At 34.6% G+C, this 24,581-nt stretch overlaps 1 protein-coding gene across 3 annotated transcripts in view; it reads right to left on the bottom strand.

Annotated features, from left to right (window-relative positions):
- Positions 1 to 24,581, bottom strand: part of stat1b (signal transducer and activator of transcription 1b) — an 83,467-nt gene that overhangs the window by 14,573 nt on the left and 44,313 nt on the right. For all 3 annotated transcript variants that reach the window (XM_088607217.1, XM_088607218.1, XM_088607219.1), the window contains exons 14-17: positions 16,603 to 16,644; positions 16,442 to 16,525; positions 13,728 to 13,826; positions 462 to 597 (exon numbers count right to left, since the gene is read on the bottom strand). In XM_088607217.1, coding sequence (XP_088463343.1) covers positions 462 to 597; positions 13,728 to 13,826; positions 16,442 to 16,525; positions 16,603 to 16,644 — 361 coding nt within the window. The remainder of the gene's footprint in view (positions 1 to 461; positions 598 to 13,727; positions 13,827 to 16,441; positions 16,526 to 16,602; positions 16,645 to 24,581) is intronic.

Genomic DNA, 24,581 nt, shown 5'->3' with positions numbered 1-24,581 from the left:
TGCACTGAGAGTAATGAATCTGTCAATAAGAACAGCTTATATTAGCTAAACATTTTGATTTCTTTGCTCATTAATTGTGAGATTTCCTACCTAGAAGACATAGTCTTCACCACATTTTTAAAAATCAATAATGGTATTACTGCCTATACTTACATAAATCTTGAGGCAATGTGGCACTTTCTCACAACTTCCCTGATATGCAACCAATCACACTGAAGGTCAATATAATATTGAATCTATCTTAAATTTATATTTTGCATTATATACCAATTTTCCATGATTATTTCCTGCACTGTATTTCTTAAACTCTAATTTTCCTTTGCTAATTGAAGATGCACTTAGTGAAAAATGAATGGTAAATGAAGCCTGCAGGTCCTGACTCTAGAAAACTAGGTTAACTTAACTTAAACTAGTAAGTCAATGGAGAATGCTTATTGTTGATAACAGAGATGGCTATTCACCTAGCAGCTTATCTCCCAGCATGCTCAACTGCTCAGAATTCAGTCCACGTTTGGTGACTGAAGAAAACTGCCAGCTGAGAACTTCAGCCAGCTGGCTCCAGCGTGCAGTGGGAGGGTTCAGGAAGAATGACAGGTTCTAAGAAGCAGAGGAACAGATTATAACATATACATTGTACATACAGTATATTCAGCTACAAATGGAAAGGGTGTTCAAATGAATATGAAAATGCTAGAAAAAAAATTCAAAAAGGAACCGAGAAGTTTAATGTGGCATCTTTTTAAGATTTCTAATCTAATTTTCATTTTTTTAATTTTGCATAAAAATATAGATATTAAGGATGTAATTTGATATTTTCATTATTACATTTCATCTGAGATGTAATTGTGACAGATAAAAATTTCATTTTACATTAAGATAATGTAATACCCGTTTTTCTTTGCAATACGTAGTACTAATTTTAGGTGCTGATATGTATGTACGAACATCACACCGCTCACACAGCTACACTAGGTTGTTGTTAGCATTTAATAAATATTTTAGACCCTTAGTCATAAGGACTTTCTTTCAGTACTAACACATCCACAATTAAATGTTAAGCCAAGGAAAGCAACAGCTAAAAACTAAAAGGATACGCATTTTAAAATTGAGTTACAGTTAGAGAGTGATAAACACAACATTATGTGTATTAACCACTGAAAAATGTCTAGAAAATCTATCTCTATGCCAACATTGGCAAAAAGTACAGGTAAAGTACAGGTAAAGTACAGGTAAAATGCAGGTAAAGAGCATTCCAAATTAAATAATTTTCTATGTGCTTGGGGTTTGTATTTCTGAGTCTGTTATAAAAGTTTTAAGTACATTTCTAATACTATTAATGACATATTTAATTTAAGTCCAGAAAACAGAAGGGATTAACTGTAATTTAGATTTTGTTGGAAAAATCTCTTTTGCGATTCACACATTGAAGAGGCTTGCAACTTGGTGAGGAATGTTACTCTGGCAAATCCTGTATAGAAGATCTACTATTGTTGCCTTTGGATTATCGGTTGTTTGCTTAACTACTTGTCACACACACCGCAGAGGCAAGGTAAACTTGCTTTCTTTTTCTACCAGGACTACCACTATAATATATACACATTAAATTAGAATGTATTCTACCTTTTTTTACCCATTGCAACACAGAACCACCAAGTGAAAAAGAAATGCTCAAACTTTCTGAAAAGTAATTACAAATGAAAATCAAGCAAAATAGAGTACATTTTTAACTCCAAACCAATCCTTGCAAATCACACAAGCCACCTGTGTTTTAAACCACGTGTTTAAATGTAATGATTCTGATCATTTCAGACTAAAATCATTTCTAATTACTTTGAGTAAGATCCTTAGAAACAAAAAACAAGGCTCACCAGATAATGTGAATCGAAACCTGTTTTTCTAGCTTTTAAAGTCGTGCGATGTGTAAGCGGGAACACATCATTATATCTGGTGAGCCTTGTTTTGTCAAAGGAGAGCACAAAAAAAAACAGACATTGTGTGGTACAGAACGGAGCTCAGTCAATTCAAACAAGTTCAGTTTCAAAAAATCTGCAACGGACATAAAAACTCTCTTGCTTTTAACAGAGCGTTTCATAATTGCCAACTACAAAATTTATTTAAACTGCGACACTTATCATTCAACCAGAGCTCGAAATATCACAAGGATCCTCTAGAGCACAGCAAAGACTGTATTAAAAGTATACTTGTGACAAACTAGTATACTTTAGATATTTTTTTCTGAACCGGGGAAAATCTGATCATGTTTCTCTATAACAATAATAAAAACATTATTTTACATATCATCTTTATGTGATATCACCTTAAGGAAAGCACATACAAGGGTTAATTGCACAATGGACCGCGCAAAGAAATTTAACATAGTCTTCTTTAGGTGTGAGGGTAGGAGTGGATTGCAGCAGGCATAATCGGCAAATTAGGAAAACAAAGAACAGGACAGGCGAGACGTTTATCCAGAGAGCGAGTGATCAGAAAAAGGAACAGCTGTTACGCCCAGGGTAAAAACGCTCTCTCTGCTGAATGAATAAAAGCATTTTATTAAAAACGCGTTTGCGTTTGTCTGGGTATTTACTTTGTAATCTGTGGTTTACATCTACTGTATTGCATCTACTTTGAGATGCCACTTTTAAAGGTGATATGTAAAATAAAGTTTTTTATTATTGTTATAGAGAAACATGATCAGATTTTCCCTGGTTCAGAAAAAAGACGATTAAAATCTGTAATCTTTCCACTTGTATGTCATCGGAAAATACAAGAAGTTTCTGCTTTGTGTAAGGATGGTATCAAAAAGTAATCTAAGTGGTGAGAAAGCTGTGCTCCCCAAAGCGCTTTACAGAATAAAGACAATAACAGCAATAGTGGCTGGGCAAACGATTTTTTAAAAGAAATACAAAATTAGATATAATGATGTGTTCCGGCTAAGACATTAATGAGTACAACCCCCCTCTCTGCGGGAGTGCTGGCTATGACGAATTAAACCAGTTTCACAGGTATTTTCAAAGTAGAAGTGGGCGAGATTTCCAGCTTAAATTTACGTGTTAAATAATTTTTTTAAATCAAAATTCATTCTATACAGCAATTGCCTATTTGGGTACCGTTTCATAAAACTTTCATGCTTAAAATGTTTAGGGATAAATGGAAGACTGATAATGGAATGGAACAGTTTAAATAATTTTCATAGTTAGAAATTATGAAACGCTCTGTTAAAAGCAAAAGAGTTTTTATGTCCGTTGCAGTAAAAGAAAATGCCTGACAAAGTAGGGCTTGGACAGATTCCAAGTGCATTTTTTCAATTTACGTTGCATTGTCCAATGTGCTGCTGTAATACAGTTTAAAATACAGTAAGTCTTAACTGTATCAGCTTTATTTATGGGTTGCAATTTAGAAAAAGTAAAAAACCGTATTCAAAATGCAATTTAGAGCTTTCTGGCAAGAGGAGACACCCAAATTAATAATGTAACATGCCACTGTTTGTGCATGAACAAAGTTATACTGCTATTTTCCTTAGATATGCGATTTAAAAAATATATTTTTTTGAATCCCCGGCGGAACACATTCCATAAGAATCAGCGCTTTTATATATCGCCTTCTCAAAACGCTTTACAGGATAAAAACAACAATAACAGCAACAACAACAATATTGTATTTCATTGCACTTTGAAAACCAAGTAATAACTTAACTATATGTGCAAACGTTTTATGATATGTCGCTGTTGTGAATGTCTGTGGAGTGTATCTTATTTGCATGTCTATCCCTCAATTCAATTCAATTCAAGGTGCTTTATTAGCATGACAGAGGGGTACAATCGGTGTTGGGTATTTACTTTGCTTTGAGATTCCACTTTTAAAGGTGATATATAAAATCAAGGCTTTAACTTGCTTTAACTCCGCAATGTATTTAAAAAATAAAAACGATTACAATCTAATCTTTCCACGTTTGATCCCAAGATCCCAAGAAAAATAAATCTAAACGGGGAGAAAGCTATGCTGAAAGTTTATTAAGACACTTAGAAGACAAAGATATCAATTTATGTTGCATATGTCTGATTGTGAATCAAAAAACACATATATTTAAACCCGCGTTTGCAATTTAAATCAAAACGCGATTTAAATCAATATAAATGTTTATATTGTAACGCCTAGGTGACTATTCATTGTTATTAAAATGACTTAAACTGGACAGGCGAGACGTTTATCCAGAGAGCGAGTGATCAGAAAAAGGAACAGCTGTTACACCCAGGTTTTACGCTCTCTCTCTGTTGAATGAATGAAAGCATTTTATTAAAAACGCGTTTGCGTTTGTCTGGGTATTTACTTTGTAACCTGTGGTTTACATCTACTGTCTTGTTTTGAGATGCCACTTTTAAAGGTGATATGTAAAATAAAGTTTTTTATTATTGTTATAGAGAAACATGATCAGATTTTCCCTGGTTCAGAAAAAAGACGATTAAAATCTGTAATCTTTGCACTTGTATGTCATCGGAAAATATAATCAGTTTCTGCTTTGTGTAAGGATGGTGTCAAAAAGTAATCTAAGTGGTGAGAAAGCTGTGCTCCTCAAAGCGCTTTACAGGATAAAAACAATAACAACAATAGTGGCTGGGCAAACGATTTTTTTTTTATAGAAATACAAAATGAGATACTGTATAATGATGTGCATGAACAAAGTTATACTGCAATTTTCCTTAGATACGCGATTAAAAAAAATTTTTTTTTAATCCCCGGCGGAACACAATCCATAAGAATCAGCGCTTTTATACAGTATATCGCCTTTAAACACATATATTTAAACACGCATTTACAATTTAAATCAAAACGCGATTCAAATCAATATAAATGGTTATTTTGAAACGCATAGGTGACTATTCATTGTTATTAAAAAGACTTAAATTCGATCATGTTGTGATATTTAGAAATATAAATTTGTTTGGTGCGAGTGAGGTTTTATTTAATCTCTGACCAAGGGAAACGTTTCATTTTTTCAAAGAAATGTTTGTTAAAAAAAAAGGTCATGGTTCCACAGTGGGATTCGATCACAGACCGTGTGACATGGGAGTCAGGAACCTAACCCACAGCGCCACCGGCAAGGTCACATGCAGAGTGCTGAAAAAGCACTACAGAAACATTATCAACAGACAATGTACGGCGTGTACTATTCTTGTGTTGCGGTACATGAATATAATTATATCTTTATTAATTTCTTTAGATACGCGATTCCATATTATATTCCCTTTTAATCAAATTCTAAAAGTATGCTTGTTGACTCCGGTATCACGTTAGTTGAAGACTTCGATGCTTAAAATGTTTAGGGAGAAATGGAATACTGGTGTGTATGTTTTCTTTAAAGTACCGAGACCAGCCATATACTGTATGTTTAAGTTCCAAAATTAATATCGTTTATGGCCTTCACACGCGTTGCAGTATGCTCCTATTCTTTTTATGCTCAGGCACTAAGATTTCCCTTCAGTGGTAAAATTCCATATAAATATTCAATACTTAAACGGGCACAGTAAAGATGTTTACTGTAAATCTTTCTACTACAGACCAACGGACCACGAGTGCCCGTCGGTCAACCAATCACGTACCGCGGTACCACGCGTCATCGTGCGTCACAATGCGCGACTCCGTAGCCAATAACATCCGGTACATGTGTGTACCGTGCACTTTGAATGGCTGCATCTGTATATTGAAAACGTTTTTACGTGCTCCTTCTGACTATATTAAGTTAATATATTTCATAAAAAGTTAGAATGTTTTAACCTTTTCTATGAAAACTTGCACTCGTTTTCACAGTAAAAAAATGCATACTTTTTAGAATTTGATTTAGTTTAATAAGAAATATAATATGGAATCGCAAATCTAAAGAAATTAATAACGATATAATTATATTCATATAGCTCAAATTATTACAGTAGTACACTTTCTTTGTAAACATCTGCATCAAATTGACTCATACACCAGCGATTACTTGGAAACTTCTTTTCCTGTCCATTTCAGCTATAGCAAAGGCTGTCAAGCGGCACATTGGTGTAATGGCTTTGGCGTGTGACTCGCATGCTGGAGGTCAGGGGTTCAAACCCAGCTCTTGCCGTGAATTTTCTTTTAACAAATAAACATTTCTTTGAAAAACTAAAAACTAAAATTATCGAAACTATGAAATTTATTGGTATTTCTAAATATCACAACACATTCAAAGTTAAGTGATTTATTAATAACAGCTAATAATTTCAAATTGCTGGTATTCTGTTCGGGGTGATTCGTTTTCACAAACTTCAATTTATTAAACGTCTATTTTTGAGACAGGGTGTTCCTCTGTATTCCATGTTTTAACCTTTTCTATGAATACTTGCGCTCGTTATCACAGTAAAAAAATGCATATAATATAATATGGAATATAATATGGGAATATAACATGGAATCGCTTATCTAAAGAAATGAATAATGATTAATTTGAGGATCTAAATATATGTATTTTTATAGCTGGTAGGAAAGAATACTGTAATACACTTTGTTTCCACGTGTTTTATAGTTGAGAAACATATTTAAGCTGTTCGTCTCAGCTGTGTTTCCGAACAGCCCATTGGTACAGTGGGTTTGTCAATAGGGGTTCTGTTTAGGCAAACCAAGTTCAATACCTACTTCAGGCACAAGTTTTTCCTCTAACACGGACTTTAAAAAATAAAATAGTAAATATTATGTTCACTATATTAACATTTTTTTGTTTTCTTATATATTATAACATATTCAATGTTAAGCAATATTAATAATGAAGTAAAAACGTGAATGAAACAGAGCCTGCAACCTACAGATAGGGATTTGTGAAACATTTCAAAGCTTTTGTTTAAACAATATCTAGTACCTGGTTGCATTTTTAGAAACCTTGGTTTGAATAAAGCGGATACCAGGTGCAAGTGACATAACGCGAGAAGGCATTATGCTATATTTTTTATGCATCAGTTGAAGCCTTCTGAAGTCTCTCAAAACCATAAAAATAACATAATATTGTGAGGCATGATGGGCAACCGATTCTTTTAATTTTAAAGAAATAGAAAACAATAACGTGTGCGCCTAAAATAGACATTGCATGATTTTAAAATCCATAAAAAACGTGTTTAGTTACAAACTTTAAATCCATGAAAAATGGCTGATTTTCCTTGTGATCTGCTTAAAATCTTTGTGTAAGCTGTACGTTTTTTAAACTTTTTAATTAACCTTTTAAACACTTTAATTTGTGAAGCAAATTAGCAGGTGGCTGAGAAAATAGCACACTGCCCACTGAGCTCAGTCAGAGAAGAGGCAGCGCCGTAAGGAGACCGTTCTGCAACTTGCAGTGTTTATGGCACTGAGCGTGTCTGCCTTTAAAACTTAATAATGGAATGTAAATCATTTCTTTTAACTTTTAACTTAATTATCATTAAACATAGGAATCTTGGAATCTTTTAATTATCATTAAACATAGTTTTCTCACCAGTTAGTTTTATATTTGAAACCATTATTAAACAAAGCAGGGGCTTATTGTACTTTCTAATGACATAACACATGGAAAGATCATACATTTTAATTGTTAAATTATTTTTTAAATAAATTTGATAAAAGTTTCATCTACACAAATATCACAGACTATTTTCGATTGTATTTCTGAACGTTATGTCACAGTTCAATATTTTATATACACCTAAATAAAGTCAGGTGTCAGGTACATAAACTTAGTAATCAATAATTTGTATTAAAATTCACAATTGCAATTGTTGCACATCTTGTAAAAACATTAATTTGCAAGATTTTGTTCAAATACACATTAAATCCGACTATAAAAAAATAAGTAAAATACAAATTATAAAATGAAAAATGAAGGTAAAATATAATTTACTATTAAAGGTTAAATTATAAATTATGAACGATAAAGTTATAATCTCAACAAACAAAGCAATGTAGGAAAGGCGTACTTTTTCTGCAACAGAAATACACAGAGAAAATAAATCCATTCTGACATCTCAAATCAGTTTCAATCAAAGTCTCCAAAATGAACAAGAAAAAGAGCATTTTCAGAGAGCAATTCTGCTGTGTTTATGTAGAATAAGTGATTAGATTTATGAGCAATCTAATTTCTTATTCGTTTAAAACAGTGAAATTTCAGCTGCAAAAGATCACACCAGAGACGGCACTATCTCTGCTTGTCATAGACATTCAGGAAAGGGTGAATGAAAGAAGTCATGTCAAGTACAATAATTCGGTGATCAACAGTTGTAGGTAAAGAAACAAAAGATAGTGAAAACTTAAGCTTATTAAGGCTAAAACTAAAATTCAGTAAACAAATTAAGGCAGATGAAAATTTAGGACGTTGAAGTGCTAGAGGTGTAAAAAATACAAAAATGCACATGAGCAAAAAGTTTTAGAAATGGAGCAGGTGTTAATTTGATATAAGAAAACAGAAAAAAGCCACGACTAGACATAGTACAGAAGAGGGATGCAGGAACACTTGCTTAGATATACAAAACAAATCACAGAAAGGTGTGTGCTACAAAAGAACATGCGAACATGAAAAAGATCTGGCAGAGAGTGAAGAATCAGAAAATTAGCAAGCATAAATAACAGCAATTCTGTCAGTGAGCCTTATATGAATTAATAGCAAACATGGTTTCACGGAGGGCTTCTCAGATAGTTGGGCATTCAGGAAGATTGCCAGGCGAAAGGATTTGTAAATATATTTTGTTAAAGCAAGTCAGTTTTTTGCAACACATAAAATACATTTTTTCAAGAAAGTTTAGCCTTTGTCATTAATGAAACCACTAAATAAAGGCATAAATATAGAAATCTAAAGATTTTTTTATTCAATGTTGATAGCAGGATGAACTGTCAGGTTGAGCTAAGTGTATATTTTGTTGCAGAGTTGCTGTAAGATGTTAACCGTGAAAACAGGTATTTAAAAACGACTCATTTCAAGAAGAAGATTTTCAGAATAATTATAAATCTAGCAGGATAGAGAAAATACAGAAAACAGGCAGTTAGATTGATCAGATTAGTATGCAAAGCCATTTAGCAAAGAGAGTGTGAAAAGAGTGACAAACTAGTATACTTTAGATCTTTTTTTCTGAACCAGGGAAAATCTGATCATGTTTTTCTATAACACCCACAGAATGTAGATGTAGAGGACAGCTAGAAGACCAGAGTCAGACGGACAAAGGTTGCAAGGTGGGGAGTAGACAGACAGTAAGCCAGATAGGTACTGAATAAGGATGAGGATTTTGAAGTTGACTCAAAACCTGATAGGAAGCCAGTGCAAGGACTTGAAGACGGGTGTAATGCATCCCGATCAGGATTCTGGCTGTCAAATTCTGAACATATTGGAGATTGCTCAGTGTGGATTTAATTACCCCAGTGAACAGGATGTGCATTTATTAATTCTAGAAAAAAAAGCCCTTCTTGATTTCTCTAGTTCCTAGTTTCTCTAGTTCCCTTTAAAAGAAACTATTATTCCACAATGCAGAGTACTACGTGGCCGGTATTTACACATTATATTTTGTGATTTAAACAAATTAACACAAGCAGTTTTTGAAGATTTAAGTGTTGGCTGAGTTATTGCAGGATGTAAAACTAGAGATGTAGGTAGGAAAGATAATTTAATTTTAAATTTTAATTTTCCTAATAGGGTTAGGCATACTTTTGTCAAAATGACAGGAGATGTTATAGACTGCAGAGGAAGATAATTAACAGACTGCTTACATAGATACTGAAATGAGAATTGTAATTTAGATTTTGTGTAGTTGCTAGCATTGAACTGTGTGTTCAAGCCAGCACTATAAAATAATTTATCCTCAGTGAGATGCTGCCATCTCATAGCGGGTTTCTAACACTGTGTATAGTTCCATCCACACAGTACCTTTACTCCCATCCATTTTCTAATCTCTTTATTCAGTACAGAGGATTTGGAGCCTATCCCAGCAAGCAACTGATGCAAGGCAGAATACACCCTGGACATTGTGCCAGTCCATCACATGACAGAAAAACTGACACACACACACACACACCAGGATCAGTTTTCCCGTAAGCCTGAATAAGGATGAGGATTGTACTTGACATGACTACCAGTATGTTTTGGAGTGCGAGAGGGTCATATCACACATATGGAGAAAAACCACCTAGAGAGAACATGCAAACTCCACACACACACAGGATGGCAGGAATTGAACCTAGGGCCCCAGTGCTGCAAGATAGCAATGTTAACCACTTCGCCACCATTAGAAATGGATGGATATTTTAGCTATCTTTCTAGTTTTCTATCAGAGGTTTGCATGCATAATTTAATTTTGAAAGACACTGAGACATCTGGTACTATGAAAAAAACATACAAAAAGCATACTAACAAGTGTGCCACCCTATTCCTTAGTTAATACAATTTAATTTTATAAACAGTCCACATTGTTAGCAAACTATTTTGAATTATATTTTACACTATTTTTTCTTTAATTTTGTATTTAACTTATTTTCTGATAGTCTGATTGAATGTATATTTGAACAATGAAAATAAATTTTTACAAGATGCGGGGAAAAGTGCAACAATTTATTACAGTGCTAAATGTAATATTATTGATTACTAATAGTTTATGCTAACACATAACTGTCTAAATTAGATGCATTTAAAACAATGAGCTAAGTGTGACATAACATTCAGAAATACAATCGAGAATATTTTTGTGGTGTTTGTATAGATGAAACTTTTCTAAAATGTAAAACAAAATTAAAGACAATTAAAATCTGTAATCTTTCCACCTGTAATGTCATTAGAAAGTATAATAAGTTCCTGCTTTGTCTAGCAATGGTATCAAAAAATAATCTAACTGGTGAGAAACCTGTGCTTAATAATAATTAAGGGACTTAGAAGTCAAAGAAAATGATTTACGTTGTTTAATTTTAAACACTAAGTTATGAATGCAGACGCAATTGGTGCCATTCGCACCCCGCTCTGTAGAACGGCCATTGTGCAAGACTGAGCTCCCTCCCTCTCTTGGTGCCGCCTCCTCCTCTGACGGAGTGCAGTGGGTGGTACGCTATTTTCAGATCCTCTTATTGGGGAAAAAAAGACCTGCTGATCTGTCTTGCATAACAGGAAGAAAACAGACTGATTTTTTTCTGTTTGAAACATATTTTGTCTTTATGAAATTCATGTATTTTAAATATTTAATTAAGAAGTAAACATACAGCCTAAACAAAGATTCTAAGCTGATCACGAGGTATAAAAATCACCCGTTTTTCACGCATAAAAAGTGGTAATTAACTATTGAAACCTGTTTTTATAGCTTTTATAGTCATGTAATGTCTAAGATAAGCGGGAACACATCATTGTATCTTATTTTTTATTTCATTTTTAAAAATAAAAAAAATCATTTGCTGTTTGTTCTCCGATTGCTGGCTATTTTTAAAAATAATCCTTCCCCCCCTCCCTCATTTAATTTAAAGGTTTCTATGAAGAAATCCTTAAACACAAAACCAACGTATAATAATTCATCCAGATGGTTCCCTGTTGAATGACGCTGCCGGACCAGGTTCAATTCCAAGCAGTGTACTATATAGTACAGATTAAACTTTTTTTTTTTAATTCCAAGTTAAATTGTTGGCTGGTTACTGGCTGCTGGATTTGGATTTTCTCAATTCAGATGTAAACCTGAAAGAGACACATCATGTTCACAATAAGCTCTAACAGTGGACTATTTTTATGCATCTGGCTCTATGAGAAACAAACCAAGGTAATGCTCTGATCGCACTTTGAACTGCCTGGGTGCAGCTCAGTACATTACAGTGCTCATTACCACTACAGGGACAATAGAAGTTTTTTTTAAAAAAAGAATGTCAAAATGTTTCCAAAACGTCCACTTGTGATACTTTAGCTGCTTAGTTATATGATTCCATATTAATCTATTAAACTATCAAGTGATGTAAAATCACTACAACATTTATTTTATTACAATAACAGCAAGTGGTGTTCTTACTGCGTATTCTTAGAAAAGGATAAAACGTTATAACTTTTTATGAAGTACAGAATATAAGCTTAATAATGTTAGAACAAGCACGTTAAAACCAGAACCAGTAACAAGTTACCAAGTTAAAGACTTTCATGCATAAACTATTTATGCATAATTAAATTATTTATGATGAAGGTGGAAGGTTGTGTACTTTTGTCCAACTCAGCAATCTTGTTTTAATAAAAAGTACCGACTTTTTAATGTTTAATGATTAACATGCTGCAGTACACAGTTCATAATTATTAAAAGTCTAAAGAGTATACAACTTAAATTCCTAATTAGAATAAGACTGTCCCTCAGCAGTGACCTGGATTGGAAACTGGGCATTTTCTGGCAACAGCTCAAATGCTGTATGTGAGGGGTTAAGCTTTATTAGCTCCACCTGGCAGTTTTACAAGGTGCTTCCAGATAATATTATCATAATCTAATTTGCATGTAGTATAATGGGGTATGATGCGCCATGCCTACCGCATATGATGATGCGGTATATTGCACCATGTCCACCGTGTTTTAACGCAGCGTACCTTTGAATGGCTGGATGTGTATGTATTCTTTACAGTGCAGCTTTCCTACTGTTAATGTCAAACACATATGCATTGAAGTACTGTACTGTTTCACTGGACTGTTCCCAGCATTTTGTGTAAATAAACTGATAGGCAGTTCTACTTCCGCTGTTTGTCTGCTTACTGAAAAGAAACAAATTCAAGAGGGTATGCACCTGACTGCTAAGCTTGTTTGCAACTGGTGGAAGTAATGATAGACCTCTTCAGACTTTTGCTGTCACCAAATCAGATATCAAACTTTCCCCATGTCTGTACAGCTGGTTTGGTGGAAATAATAAAATCTGATGCCAATGATGGCAGAAGTTTGAAAAGGAAGACATGGGTATTGGAAAAGAAGACGCAAAGAGTACTTCGATCCAGTGTATCATGTCAGCTTTAGGTAGCATAGAAAATGAAGGTCTGATGAAGAGCTTAGAAACACAGAAACATGGTTAACGCAGTTAGAAGAGGAAGAGGAAGCAGAAGACAAAGGGGTTTTGTTAGATCCACCTATAGGCAAGGCAAAAGCACTGTCAGCTCTTAATTTATGTTTCCAATCTCACTGTGCAATATCAATACCCAAAGAAGGCTCCACAGCTGAAACGCTGTGTTTCCTTTCTTTTCTTTTCAGCATAAAATAAACCTTTAACTTTGCAGCCTACGCATGGTGACACAGCTACCTACTTGAACAATTTCAATAATATTTCTACTTTATAAACATTCTAAAGTGAGTAAAAGAAATATTAAGCTGTCCTACAAATCACAATGCCTTGTTGCAAAAAAAGTATTTTTTTTCAAACAAAACTTTAGAAAAATTCACAACACAGTATGCAAGACTCATTTTTGATTGGAACGTTAAGTTGAAGAAAACGTTTTGTGGGGAAAGCCAAATTTCACATTTGTGCAGATTTTTCAAATTTTGTATAGTATTAGAATCTAAATTTCAAAGGAAATGACCTAACTGTACAGAAAAGCGTGTTCTTCCATTTCATTTTTGAGACTGTACATTTTTATATAAAATCCTAAATAACACACATAGAAATATTTAATGTGATTTTTTCGAAACACTGATTGCCTTGCCTAAATAACACAACAATTATTATTGAAGGCCATTATGGAGTTTTACAGATTTATACAGTGAAAGACCTACCTTAGGCTCACTGGTCAGCATGTTGTACCACAGAATAGAAGCCCAACCACTGGGGAGCTGGCTCACATTGGAGATTACCACCAAGGGAAGGGAGGTAGTCTGGGAATACAGGTGTAAATCTACATAATTTATTTCACTTTGGGGAACTTTTGTTTTTACCACCGTTTGAGAACAGGTAACAATATCTCCATTTGAAACAGTTAACAATTATACTTATTATAAAAGCATATTATCAAATGAAGACTAAACAAATATGACTTTAGATAAAGGTAAGGTGAGGTAATCTTTAATCTTTTTAACTGAATTAGAGTAAATGCTGTAAATTATTCATCAGAGTTGTACTACTAGAACCAGAATTTTCCGATTTCAAAATATCTTGTAAAATTATTCTTGGTTCAACTGGTTTTTACAGGGGTTTTGTAATAGATTATCTTTTATTGTCTTCTTTCTTGCAGTGTATATAATTCACCTTGATCTTTACTAATCTAAACCAATCCCAATGTTCTGATTAACAGAATTATCATAAAAACTGAGGTTAGGCACTGTTAGATCCCCCTAAACCAGTAGTCTGACACTGGAGGACCTACACACAAACCATCATATTTGTTGTAATTTGTCACTATGAACAGTGGAGAACTGCAAAACCAGGGCTAAAGCTTGATCAAACCTGGTGTGAAAACCTTCCCACACTGGGGCTTTCACAAAACAGGTTTCACTGATTCAGGATTTTCTCATGTTATCTCGTTTGAATTAATTTGATAACTGTCCTCAGGATTACACCAGTTTCACAAAGGCAAACTCTCATTTAAATTATCTGGTTAAAGTGATTCAGGCTTCAACAATAAACTGCGTACTTCAGTAGTCAAAGAGAGTCAAGGTCATAGAATTCTTCATCCATACCAGCAAACCTTGTGTCTTAGTGAATGCTCAGTGACCACTTTCTTGTGGTGTAAATCAAGTCGAATAGTATAGACTTCCCCTCCGTTAAGGAGCAGAAAAAATGTAACCATGTAAAACTGACCTAATTATAATTGGAAAAAATTAACACAAATTAAGTTTGGAAAAACATATCTTAAATAATTGGACACTGTTTCATTAGAATAATGTTCAGTTATGATGCCTCTTTCACATCTGCCACCCAGCTGATTCAGATGAAAGGGAGGAAGCTCATCACAATGTACAGGTGAAGAGGAGGAACTGCAATGTTATGCAGCACATCAAATGCAACAATGATGTCATTGTTGATACCCTCAGACAGAGTAAGGTACATGTTGCTGATGCAACACCAAGCATGAGAGAGAATTTGCTAATATTAAAAACAACGTGATGATGGAATTTGTATATTATCAACACCTATATCTAGGTCTACAATGTCTACAATATTACCATTGTAGACATGCATGTTTTAAAACTTCTTTTGATGGAAATGATTGAAAGTTTGTCTTTTGTGTAATCAATCTGTATGTTCATATTTTTAGGCTAGATTTTTTTCACTGTACACTGATGCTGTTAATTGATTTTCTTTTAAGAAAATTAGCCTCATTTGCCCTGTTCGAGCTTTAATGATGATGTTTTGCAGGCCAGAGCACTTATTCTGTATGTATAATATAAATCATAATGTTTCTTAACATAATTTTTCCAGCTATTTCACAAAACTGCTGTTTGATGGTATTGACCAAAATATGTCTGGGAAACATTTTAGTGCAAACATCACTTTCCTTATTGCACGACATTGTTGCTTTACTGAAGTTCTGAGTCACCAACACAATAAAAAACTACACCAGTCACAAGAAATCTCAGCCCTATGAACAAAGTTTCTTTTTTTTTTTAAATGAGCTATGATGAGCAGTATTAAAAATGTATGGTCTTAAGAGATTGTGAATGTAAAGTATACTCTGTATGCGGAAATTGCATTTTTCCAATAAAAATGATCAGTGAACTCTAAAGGGTTTTGGTAATCTCTTAAATTGTATTCTTTCCATGAAGCGCCAATGGCAACTGGATTACTGAAGAAAGACAACAGTGATTTTTCAGGGGATTGATTTGTCAGTGGCTCAAGCTCTTAACAACAAAGTCAGGCTAAGTTTCACTTAATAATAGAGACTTAACCAGATACAATTCAATCTTGCTTTGTGAAACTGAAAATCCAGACTTTTGTCAACATGTTTTCTAAAGTTATCCTGTTAACAGAGTGAACTCATGTGAAACAGCCCCCCTGACTTAGTCTATAACTTTTTGTTTTGCCTCACCAGATTCCAATGTAAACCTAATTTTTACGGTATGGGAGAACTGTGATATGCTTCTCTCTTCTAACTTTAGCCATATGGAAAAACAAAACATTATTTTTCCTCGTTAACCTATGTGAGAGGAAACCTACTGTACTTCTCTCTTTAACCCTAACCAAAACTATACAAACTTCAAAACAAACTGAACTGATAACTTTTCCTATGTTTTGAACATTTTTATAGATAATTAAACAGTCACAGCAGATTTTATTCTTCCTTATCTTGTATGAATGTCTGAAACTATTTTCTCTGTGAAAAGTCTCCTAGCTGCATTCGCAAAGAACAAACCAACACAGATAGCTCAGAGAAACAGCTGCTCCGTCACAGGCAAATAGCTGATAAAAGAAGTTAGTTAAGCACTTACATTACTGTGAGCAAATCTATCCACAGCTCTGTCATTCAATAGCATCTCCAACATGTGACTCTCACCTCTAAATCTATAACCAGTCCCGGCTGGCATAACTGAGTTTCAAAACTTATGGAGTGGAGTTCCTCAGTAACGATGAGAGGACCCTGAAAAGACAAACACCCTATATTACTGAAATGTCACAAAAAATGTTTTTTTTTGTTTTTTTTTCCCAGAACTGTACCTCATTAGTTCTGTTTCCAGCCGTTTTCTGTTCTTTTAGTTGCTGAAATACAAAAAAAAAAGATATGTAACAAAGAAAAATCTATTTGACTCCAAAACACAAAAAAAGACATACACAGCATGCTTCGATTATCACAACCAGGAACTGGTTCCATCTGTGGCATATAACTTCTATTCTCAATGCTAAGGGCTTACACGATTATTGCAACAAAAAGACCAAAAGAAGATAATATCTTGTCTAGACTAATCAGGAACCAAAATATTATGCTTAAGAAAACATCTGTGCCATGAGTTTGTTAGACAAACAACTCAGATGGAAATGACAACAACCATTCATCACTATTTTTTAGCCACATTATCCAGTACCTGCACACAAGGGAGAGCAAGAGCCTATCCCGGCAAGCAACAAACTACACCCTAGATGTGATGCCATTACCATCACATGGCAGACACTCAGACACACAGACCAGGCCCAGTTTTCCCAGAAACCAATTAACCTTCTAGTACAGATGCAGCCATTCAAAACAAGCAGGGTATGCTGCGGCATAATGCGGTGGGCATGTCGCAGTATACCACATTATACCGTATGCAAATTAGATTATGTTAATAGTATCCAGAATCACCTTGTAAAACTGGCAGGTGGAGCTAATAAAGCTTAACCTCTCGTATACAGCATTTGAGCTGTCACCAGAAAACATCCGGTTTCGTTTCCCGATCACTGCTGAGGGACAATCTTTATTCAATTAAGAATTTAAGTTGTATACTCTTTAGACTTTTAAATTTAAACTGTGTATTACAGCATGTTAATCATTATACATTAAGACGTTGGTGTCCAATCCCTAGTTCGGGAGCGCTCCTACTGGTCCTGTTCTCAGTGCCTTCTATATAAAGCTGATATAACGTCAACGATTTGTTGTTAAAATTGGGTTTCCTATAATGCCGCAGGGAACTCTCGTTTATAACTATAAACTTAACCGAAAAATGCTAAATTGCAGTTAATTAAGATATACTATATCTTTTCAGTGCATGTTTAATAAACACAACATTTATTAAACAATTTATAAAACATTCCATGTTTTAACCTTTTCTATGAATACTTGCACTTGTTATTGCAGTAAAAAACCTCATACTTTTTAGAATCCACTAAATAGGGAATATAATATGAATATAATATAACAACGATATTAATTTAAGGATCTAAATGTGTATTTACAGATGCAGTCATTCAAAATGGGTGGGGTATTTTGCGGCATACCCCAGTGGGCGTGTCGCGGTATCACGTGTATCAAGTATCACCTTGTAAGTATCACCTTGTGTTTTACAAGTATCACCTTGTAAAACCGCCAGGGGGAGCTTAACCTCTCATGTACAGCATTTGAGCTTTTAATTTTGAACTGTGTATTACAGCATGTTAATCATCAGTCATTAAAATGTTGGTATATTTTATGAAAGCAAGATTGCTCAGTTGGACAAAAGTACACAACCTACCTTTATCAGAAATATTTATGCAGCAAAGCCTTTACCGAAGATATTACTAATAGTATTAATAATGAATGACTTTGGACAAGCTGTATACTCAAAGTATAATTTCTTTAGCACATTCGTACAAGCACTTGGAATCTGTCCAAGCCATACTTTGTCAGGCATTTTGTTTTACTTCAACGGGCATAAAAACTCCCTTGCTTTTAACAGGGCGTTTCATAATTTCCAACTACGAAAATTATTTAAAATGCGACACTTATCATTCAGTAAGAGCTCAAAATATCACAAGGATCCTCAAGAGCACAGCAAAGACTGTATTAAAAGATACTTGTATGAGATACATGAGAATCCAGGCTTTTTTATCAACGCTTTCTTTTCCGTATACCAGATTTTATGGAACCACTTCAGAAGGGTGTCAGCCAGTCAGATTCCAGGAATCGGTACTTTAAAGGAAAAATACACACCGGTATTCCATTTCTCCCTAACGATTTTAAGCATCGAAGTATTTAATTAGCATGTGAAATAGCGTGTGAAAAAGTGGTAGTTTTAAGCTTTTCTGCTAATATAATATGGAATCGCGTATCTAAAGAATTTTATAACGATATGATTATATTCGTGTACTGCGACAGGGCTGTGTAGGGCTGTTACGCCTCTCTCTTCATGCGACTTCCCTTGTAGCCTACTGGTCTACGTGCCCGATTACCAACTCACGGGTTGCGTGTTCAAATCCAGCTGGTGCTGGACTTTTCTTTTAACAAACATTTCTTCAAAAAAATAGAATAGCAATATTATGGACAATCAATTGACTTTTATATTTCAAAATATCACAACGTGATCGATTCTAAGTCATTTTTGATAACAATGAAAAGTCACCTTCTTCCCTTCTGACAATGGTCCCTGCTTCTGCTTCCTGCTTCTATTGTGTGTGTGTGTAATAGAGTACATTTTTATAGAGAAATGGAGGCTGGACAGTATGCGTTACAATATAAACATTTATATTGATTTAAATCGCAAATGCGTGTTTAATTATGTGTTTTTTAATCATAATCAGGCTAATGCAACATAAATTGATACAGTATCTTTGTCTTCTAAGTATCTTAATAAACTTTCAGCATAGCTTTCTACCCGTTTAGATTTATATTTCTTGGGATTTTGGGATCAAACGTGGAAGGATTCGTTTGTAATCGTTTTTATTTTTCAAATACGTTTTAGAAAAGTGTAATCTATACCTGCCCAGACTGTACGCCTTCCTATACCCCGCCCTGACCACTTTCATTCCTGTCCTGCTCTTCCCCGCGCACCCCAGCCGGGTGCTCTTCGGCCTCTGCCCGGGACGAATGTATATTTTGATATTTACACCCGGCGCCGCACCGAGGGATTTATAACTGCATTTATAACTTAGTTTTTAAAATTAGTCAAGCAATATGAAGCATCTCCTTTTACTTTTAAGTCCCTTAAATACATTGAGCACAGCTTTCTCACCACTTAAGATTACTTTTTGATACCATCCTTACACAAAGCAGAAACTTTCCGATGACATACAGTACAAGTGGAAAGATTACAGATTTTAATCGTCTTTAATTTTGTTACGTTATACGTTTTAGGAACGTTTCATCTAAACAAACACCACAAAACTATTCTCGATAGTATTTCTGAATGTTATGTTACACCTACAGTAGTTCACTGCTTCAAATACATCGAATTAAGAAAGTTAGGTGTAGCACTTTAGCTCTTTTTTTCTGAACCAGGGAAAATCTGATCATGTTTCTCTATAACAATAATAAAAAACTTTATTTTACATATCACCTTTAAAAGTGGCATCTCAAAGCAATACAGTAGATGGAAAAACAATTAAAGGTTAAACATTAGAGGCTTGCCACAACCGGACTGTTAAACTAACGCATTAGCACGTCAAAGCCCATTGAGGACCCAGGCGCAATAGTTGTTTTGTCCCTTGATTTACTGATCTGCATTAATTATGGAAATCGAGTTCCTGCTCTTTGCAGACGACCTGGTCCCACTGTCGCCCACAGAACAGAGGCTGCGCCAGAACCTGGCACTGCTGGAGCAGCACTGTCAGACCTGGGCGCCGACAGTCAATCTGGACAAGACCAGAGTTATGGTTTTCCAGAAAAAAAGCCAGACCTCAGGGAAACAGGTACAAATTAACACTTAACAACACATTAACACCTAACAACGGGAGCAGGGACGAATTAGGCCAGTACCCACTATTGTTAAACATACAGAAAAGAATATTAAAGTATTGAATATTAGTATTGGCTTTAGTATTAGCCATACAGAACATTAAAGTGCCCCTTTTCCATTCAGCGGGTGCCTGAGCCGCTGTGTCCTATCTTCTGACAGTCGCCGTTGTGAATGTCTGTAGAGTGTATCTTATTTTTAGTACTATATTTTTGTATTATATTCCCTATTAATCAAACTCTAAGAGTATGTATCGGCTTGTCCCCTCCTCCCGCCCCTCTCTGTGTACAGTAGAGCCTCCTGTCCAGCCAGCACATGTCCACAGACATTCACAACAGCGACATATCATAAAACGTTTGCACATATAGTTAAATTATTAGTTGTTTTTCAGGAAGTTAAAAAAACACTTGAATCACTTATCCAGTCTCTCGAAATAAAGTCATTTTTCAAGCAATGCAACAAACGTCGGGCAATGTGTTTTTTTTAATCCAACATTGACAGCCACATCTTAAATCTTGTCAGTCAGCTCTTTTTTCTCTATTTGAATTGTGGCTTACACATCGCACGACTTTAAAAGCTAGAAAGACAGGTTTTGATTCACATTAGCTGGCAAGCCTTGTTAACAAATAAACTAATAATAATGTAACATGCCACTGTTTGTTCATGAACAAAGTTATACTGAGATTTATTTAGATACGCGATTAAAAAAAAATTAAAAAAAATTTGAATCCCCGGCGGAACACATTCCATAAGAATCAGCACTTTTACAGTATATATCGCCTTTAAAGGTGGCTTCTAAAAACACTTTACAGGATAAAAACAACAAGAACAGCAACAACAACAATATTGTATTTCATTGCACTTTGAAAACCAAGTAATAACTTAACTATATGTGCAAACGTTTCATATGTTGCTGTTGTGAATGCCTGTGGAGTGTATCTTATTTGCCTTGCGTCCTGGTTATCTCGCTCGCCCTCCCCCCCTCTCTCCCTCAATTCAATTCAATTCAAGGTGTTTTATGAGCATGACAGATGGGTACAATCAGTGTTGGGTATTTACTTTGCTTTGAGATTCCACTTTTAAAGGTGATATATAAAATTTTGACTAAAATAAATTGATATCTTTGTCTTCTAAGTATCTTAATAAACTTTCAGCATAGCTTTATCCCTGTTAAGATTTATTTTCCTTAACTAGTATACTTTAGATGTTTTTTTTTAACCGGGGAAAATCTGATCATGTTTCTCTATAACAACAATAAAAAAACATTATTTTACATATCACCTTTATGTGATATCACCTTAAGGATGCGCAAAGAAATTTAAAATAGTCTTCTTTAGGTGTGAGGGTAGGAGTGGATCGCAGCAGGCATAATCGGCAAATTAGGAAAACAAAGAACTGGACAGGCGAGACGTTTATCCAGAGAGCGAGTGATCAGAAAAAGGAACAGCTGTTACACCCAGGTTTTACGCTCTCTCTCTGTTGAATGAATGAAAGCATTTTATTAAAAACGCGTTTGCATTTGTCTGGGTATTTACTTTGTAACCTTTGGTTTACATCTACTGTCTTGTTTTGAGATGCCACTTTTAAAGGTGATATGTAAAATAAAGTTTTTTATTATTGTTATAGAGAAACATGATCAGATTTTCCCTGGTTCAGAAAAAAGATGATTAAAATCTGTAATCTTTGCACTTGTATGTCATCGGAAAATATAATCAGTTTCTGCTTTGTGTAAGGATGGTGTCAAAAAGTAATCTAAGTGGTGAGAAAGCTGTGCTCCTCAAAGCGCTTTACAGGATAAAAACAATAACAACAATAGTGGCTGGGCAAACGATTTTTTTTTAATAGAAATACAAAATGAGATACTGTATAATGATGTGCATGAACAAAGTTATACTGCAATTTTCCTTAGATACACGATTAAAAAAAATTTTTTTTTAATCCCCGGCGGAACACAATCCATAAGAATCAGCGCTTTTATACAGTATATCGCCTTTAAACACATATATTTAAACACGCATTTACGATTTAAATCAAAACGCGATTCAAATCAATATAAATGTTTATTTTGAAATGCATAGGTGACTATTCATTGTTATTAAAAAGACTTAAATTCGATCATGTTGTGATATTTAGAAATATAAATTTGTTTGGTGCGAGTGAGGTTTTATTTAATCTCTGACCAAGGGAAACGTTTCATTTTTTTAAAAGAAATGTTTGTTAAAAAATAAAGTCAAAGTTCCATGGGATTCGATCACAGACCGTGTGACATGGAAGTCAGGAACCTAACCCACAGCGCCACCAGCGCGGTCAATGCTGAGGGCTGAAAAAGCACTACAGAAACATTATCGACAGACAATGTACAGATTTGATAAAGCTATAAAATAATGTAATTAGGCACAGAAGAAGTTTACAGCACAGTACAATAATAAATGCTGACCATGACTTTAGAAGCATAAATTACCTTACACTCAATTTAAACACAAGCTGTCTTTAGCCCTCTAAGCTGGTTCATACAGAAATGTAGAGAACCAGGCTCAGAACACACAGCTTCATTAGCGAATACATATGCAGGACAAGTGGAGAAGACGTTTTACAGTGGATGGATTTTTAGAAACATCCCATCAGTGACATCACTGAAGTCAACTCCTACTGTAGGTAACTGTCGTGTGGATAGTTTCACAAGAATCAGACAAAGGTTTAAGCATCCCTTGTTCTAGATAAAACTGCAAAAAAAAACAACAACCCATAATGTACTTCTTTGAGGCTCTGTTTGCCCAAATCATATATTCACAACGTGAAATTAGAAAATAATATTACATAACCAAAATCCGCAATATGGAAACAGAACCTGTGTAATTGTTGACAGATGATGTACTCGTAACATTTTTACAAGACGAACTACAACATTTAAAAAATGACTTGTATGTACTTGATATCTCTAATCAATCCACTGCACTGCATTAAAACAAAACGAAAACTAAAACGCCCTGGGCATACCGTTTCGCGCTTCTTATCAGTTGCTCAAAAGTAATTTGACCGTATGAAATGCATAATATAAACCTAGAAACATATACGTGAGCAGTATTTACGTAGTATCAGTGTCAAGACATACCTCTCAAATACTGTAAATCAAGTTAAAAATATCTCAAGACCGATACTAGTCATAATGAAACCATGTTTCGTGTATGTTTTCTTTAAAGTACCGAGACCAGCCATATACTGTATGTTTATGTTCCAAAATTAATATCGTTTATGGCCTTCACACGCGTTGCAGTATGCTCCTATTCTTTTTATGCTCAGCTACTAAGATTTCCCTTCAGTGGTAAAATTCCATATGAATATTCAATACTACAATGGGCACAGTAAAGACGTTTACTGGCAATCTTTCTACGACAGACCAACGGACCACAAGTGCCCCTGTCGGTCAACCAAGCACGTACCGCGGTACCCCGCGTCAACTTGCGTCACGATGCGCGACGCCGAAGCCAATTACCTCCGGTACGTGTCTGTACCGCGCACTTTGAATGGCTGCAACTGTATATAGCTGGTAGTATTACTGTAATCCACTTTCATTGTAAACACATTCTATTTTTAATTTGACTCAATCATGCATGATTACTTTCAAAACATTTTGAAGCTGTTCGCCTCAGCTGTGTTTCCCAGCATCCCTAGACGACCCGGGTTCAATACCTGCTTACGGCACAAGTTTTTCTTCTAACACTTTTTAAAAAACAAAATAGTAAGTATTATGTACACTATATTAACATGTTTTTGTGTATATATATATATTATAACATATTCAATGTTAAGTTATATTAATAATGAAATAAAAACTTGAATTAGCAAACGTGAATACTGTCAACTGTTCAACTGGTTTAATTCATAACACTTTATTCAGTGGGGCAATTTAACGCAATCTGACGCCTCAAGCCTTAAAACGAAATCGTATATATTATAATTAAAATCAAGAATAACAAAGCGGTATTAAAAATACCACTGAAACTATAATAATGTGTCTGGTCATTATTAACAGTGTTAATTTAATAATAACAATTTCAAGCTTCTTGTATCTTTTTCAGTCATTTTTTTTTCTTCAGTTTTAAAAAGCTTCACTTATTAAAATACCTATTTATGAGACACAATGTTTCAGATGTCAATAACTTTGTGAACAAATGACACAGAGTCTGCAACCTACAGGTTTAAAGAGCGCGATTTGTGAAACATATCTCTTCAGAGAGAGGGACATATAACCTTGCAGCGCCAGGCGAATGCACAACATTAATGTAGGGCTTTCGG

The sequence above is a fragment of the Lepisosteus platostomus genome, chromosome 14 (assembly GCF_059453375.1).
Source record: "Lepisosteus platostomus isolate fLepPlt1 chromosome 14, fLepPlt1.hap1, whole genome shotgun sequence".
In the NCBI taxonomy this organism is placed as follows: Eukaryota; Metazoa; Chordata; class Actinopteri; order Semionotiformes; family Lepisosteidae; genus Lepisosteus; species Lepisosteus platostomus.
Note: the sequence above shows the minus strand (reverse complement) of the source record. Positions and strands in the feature narration are given on the sequence as shown.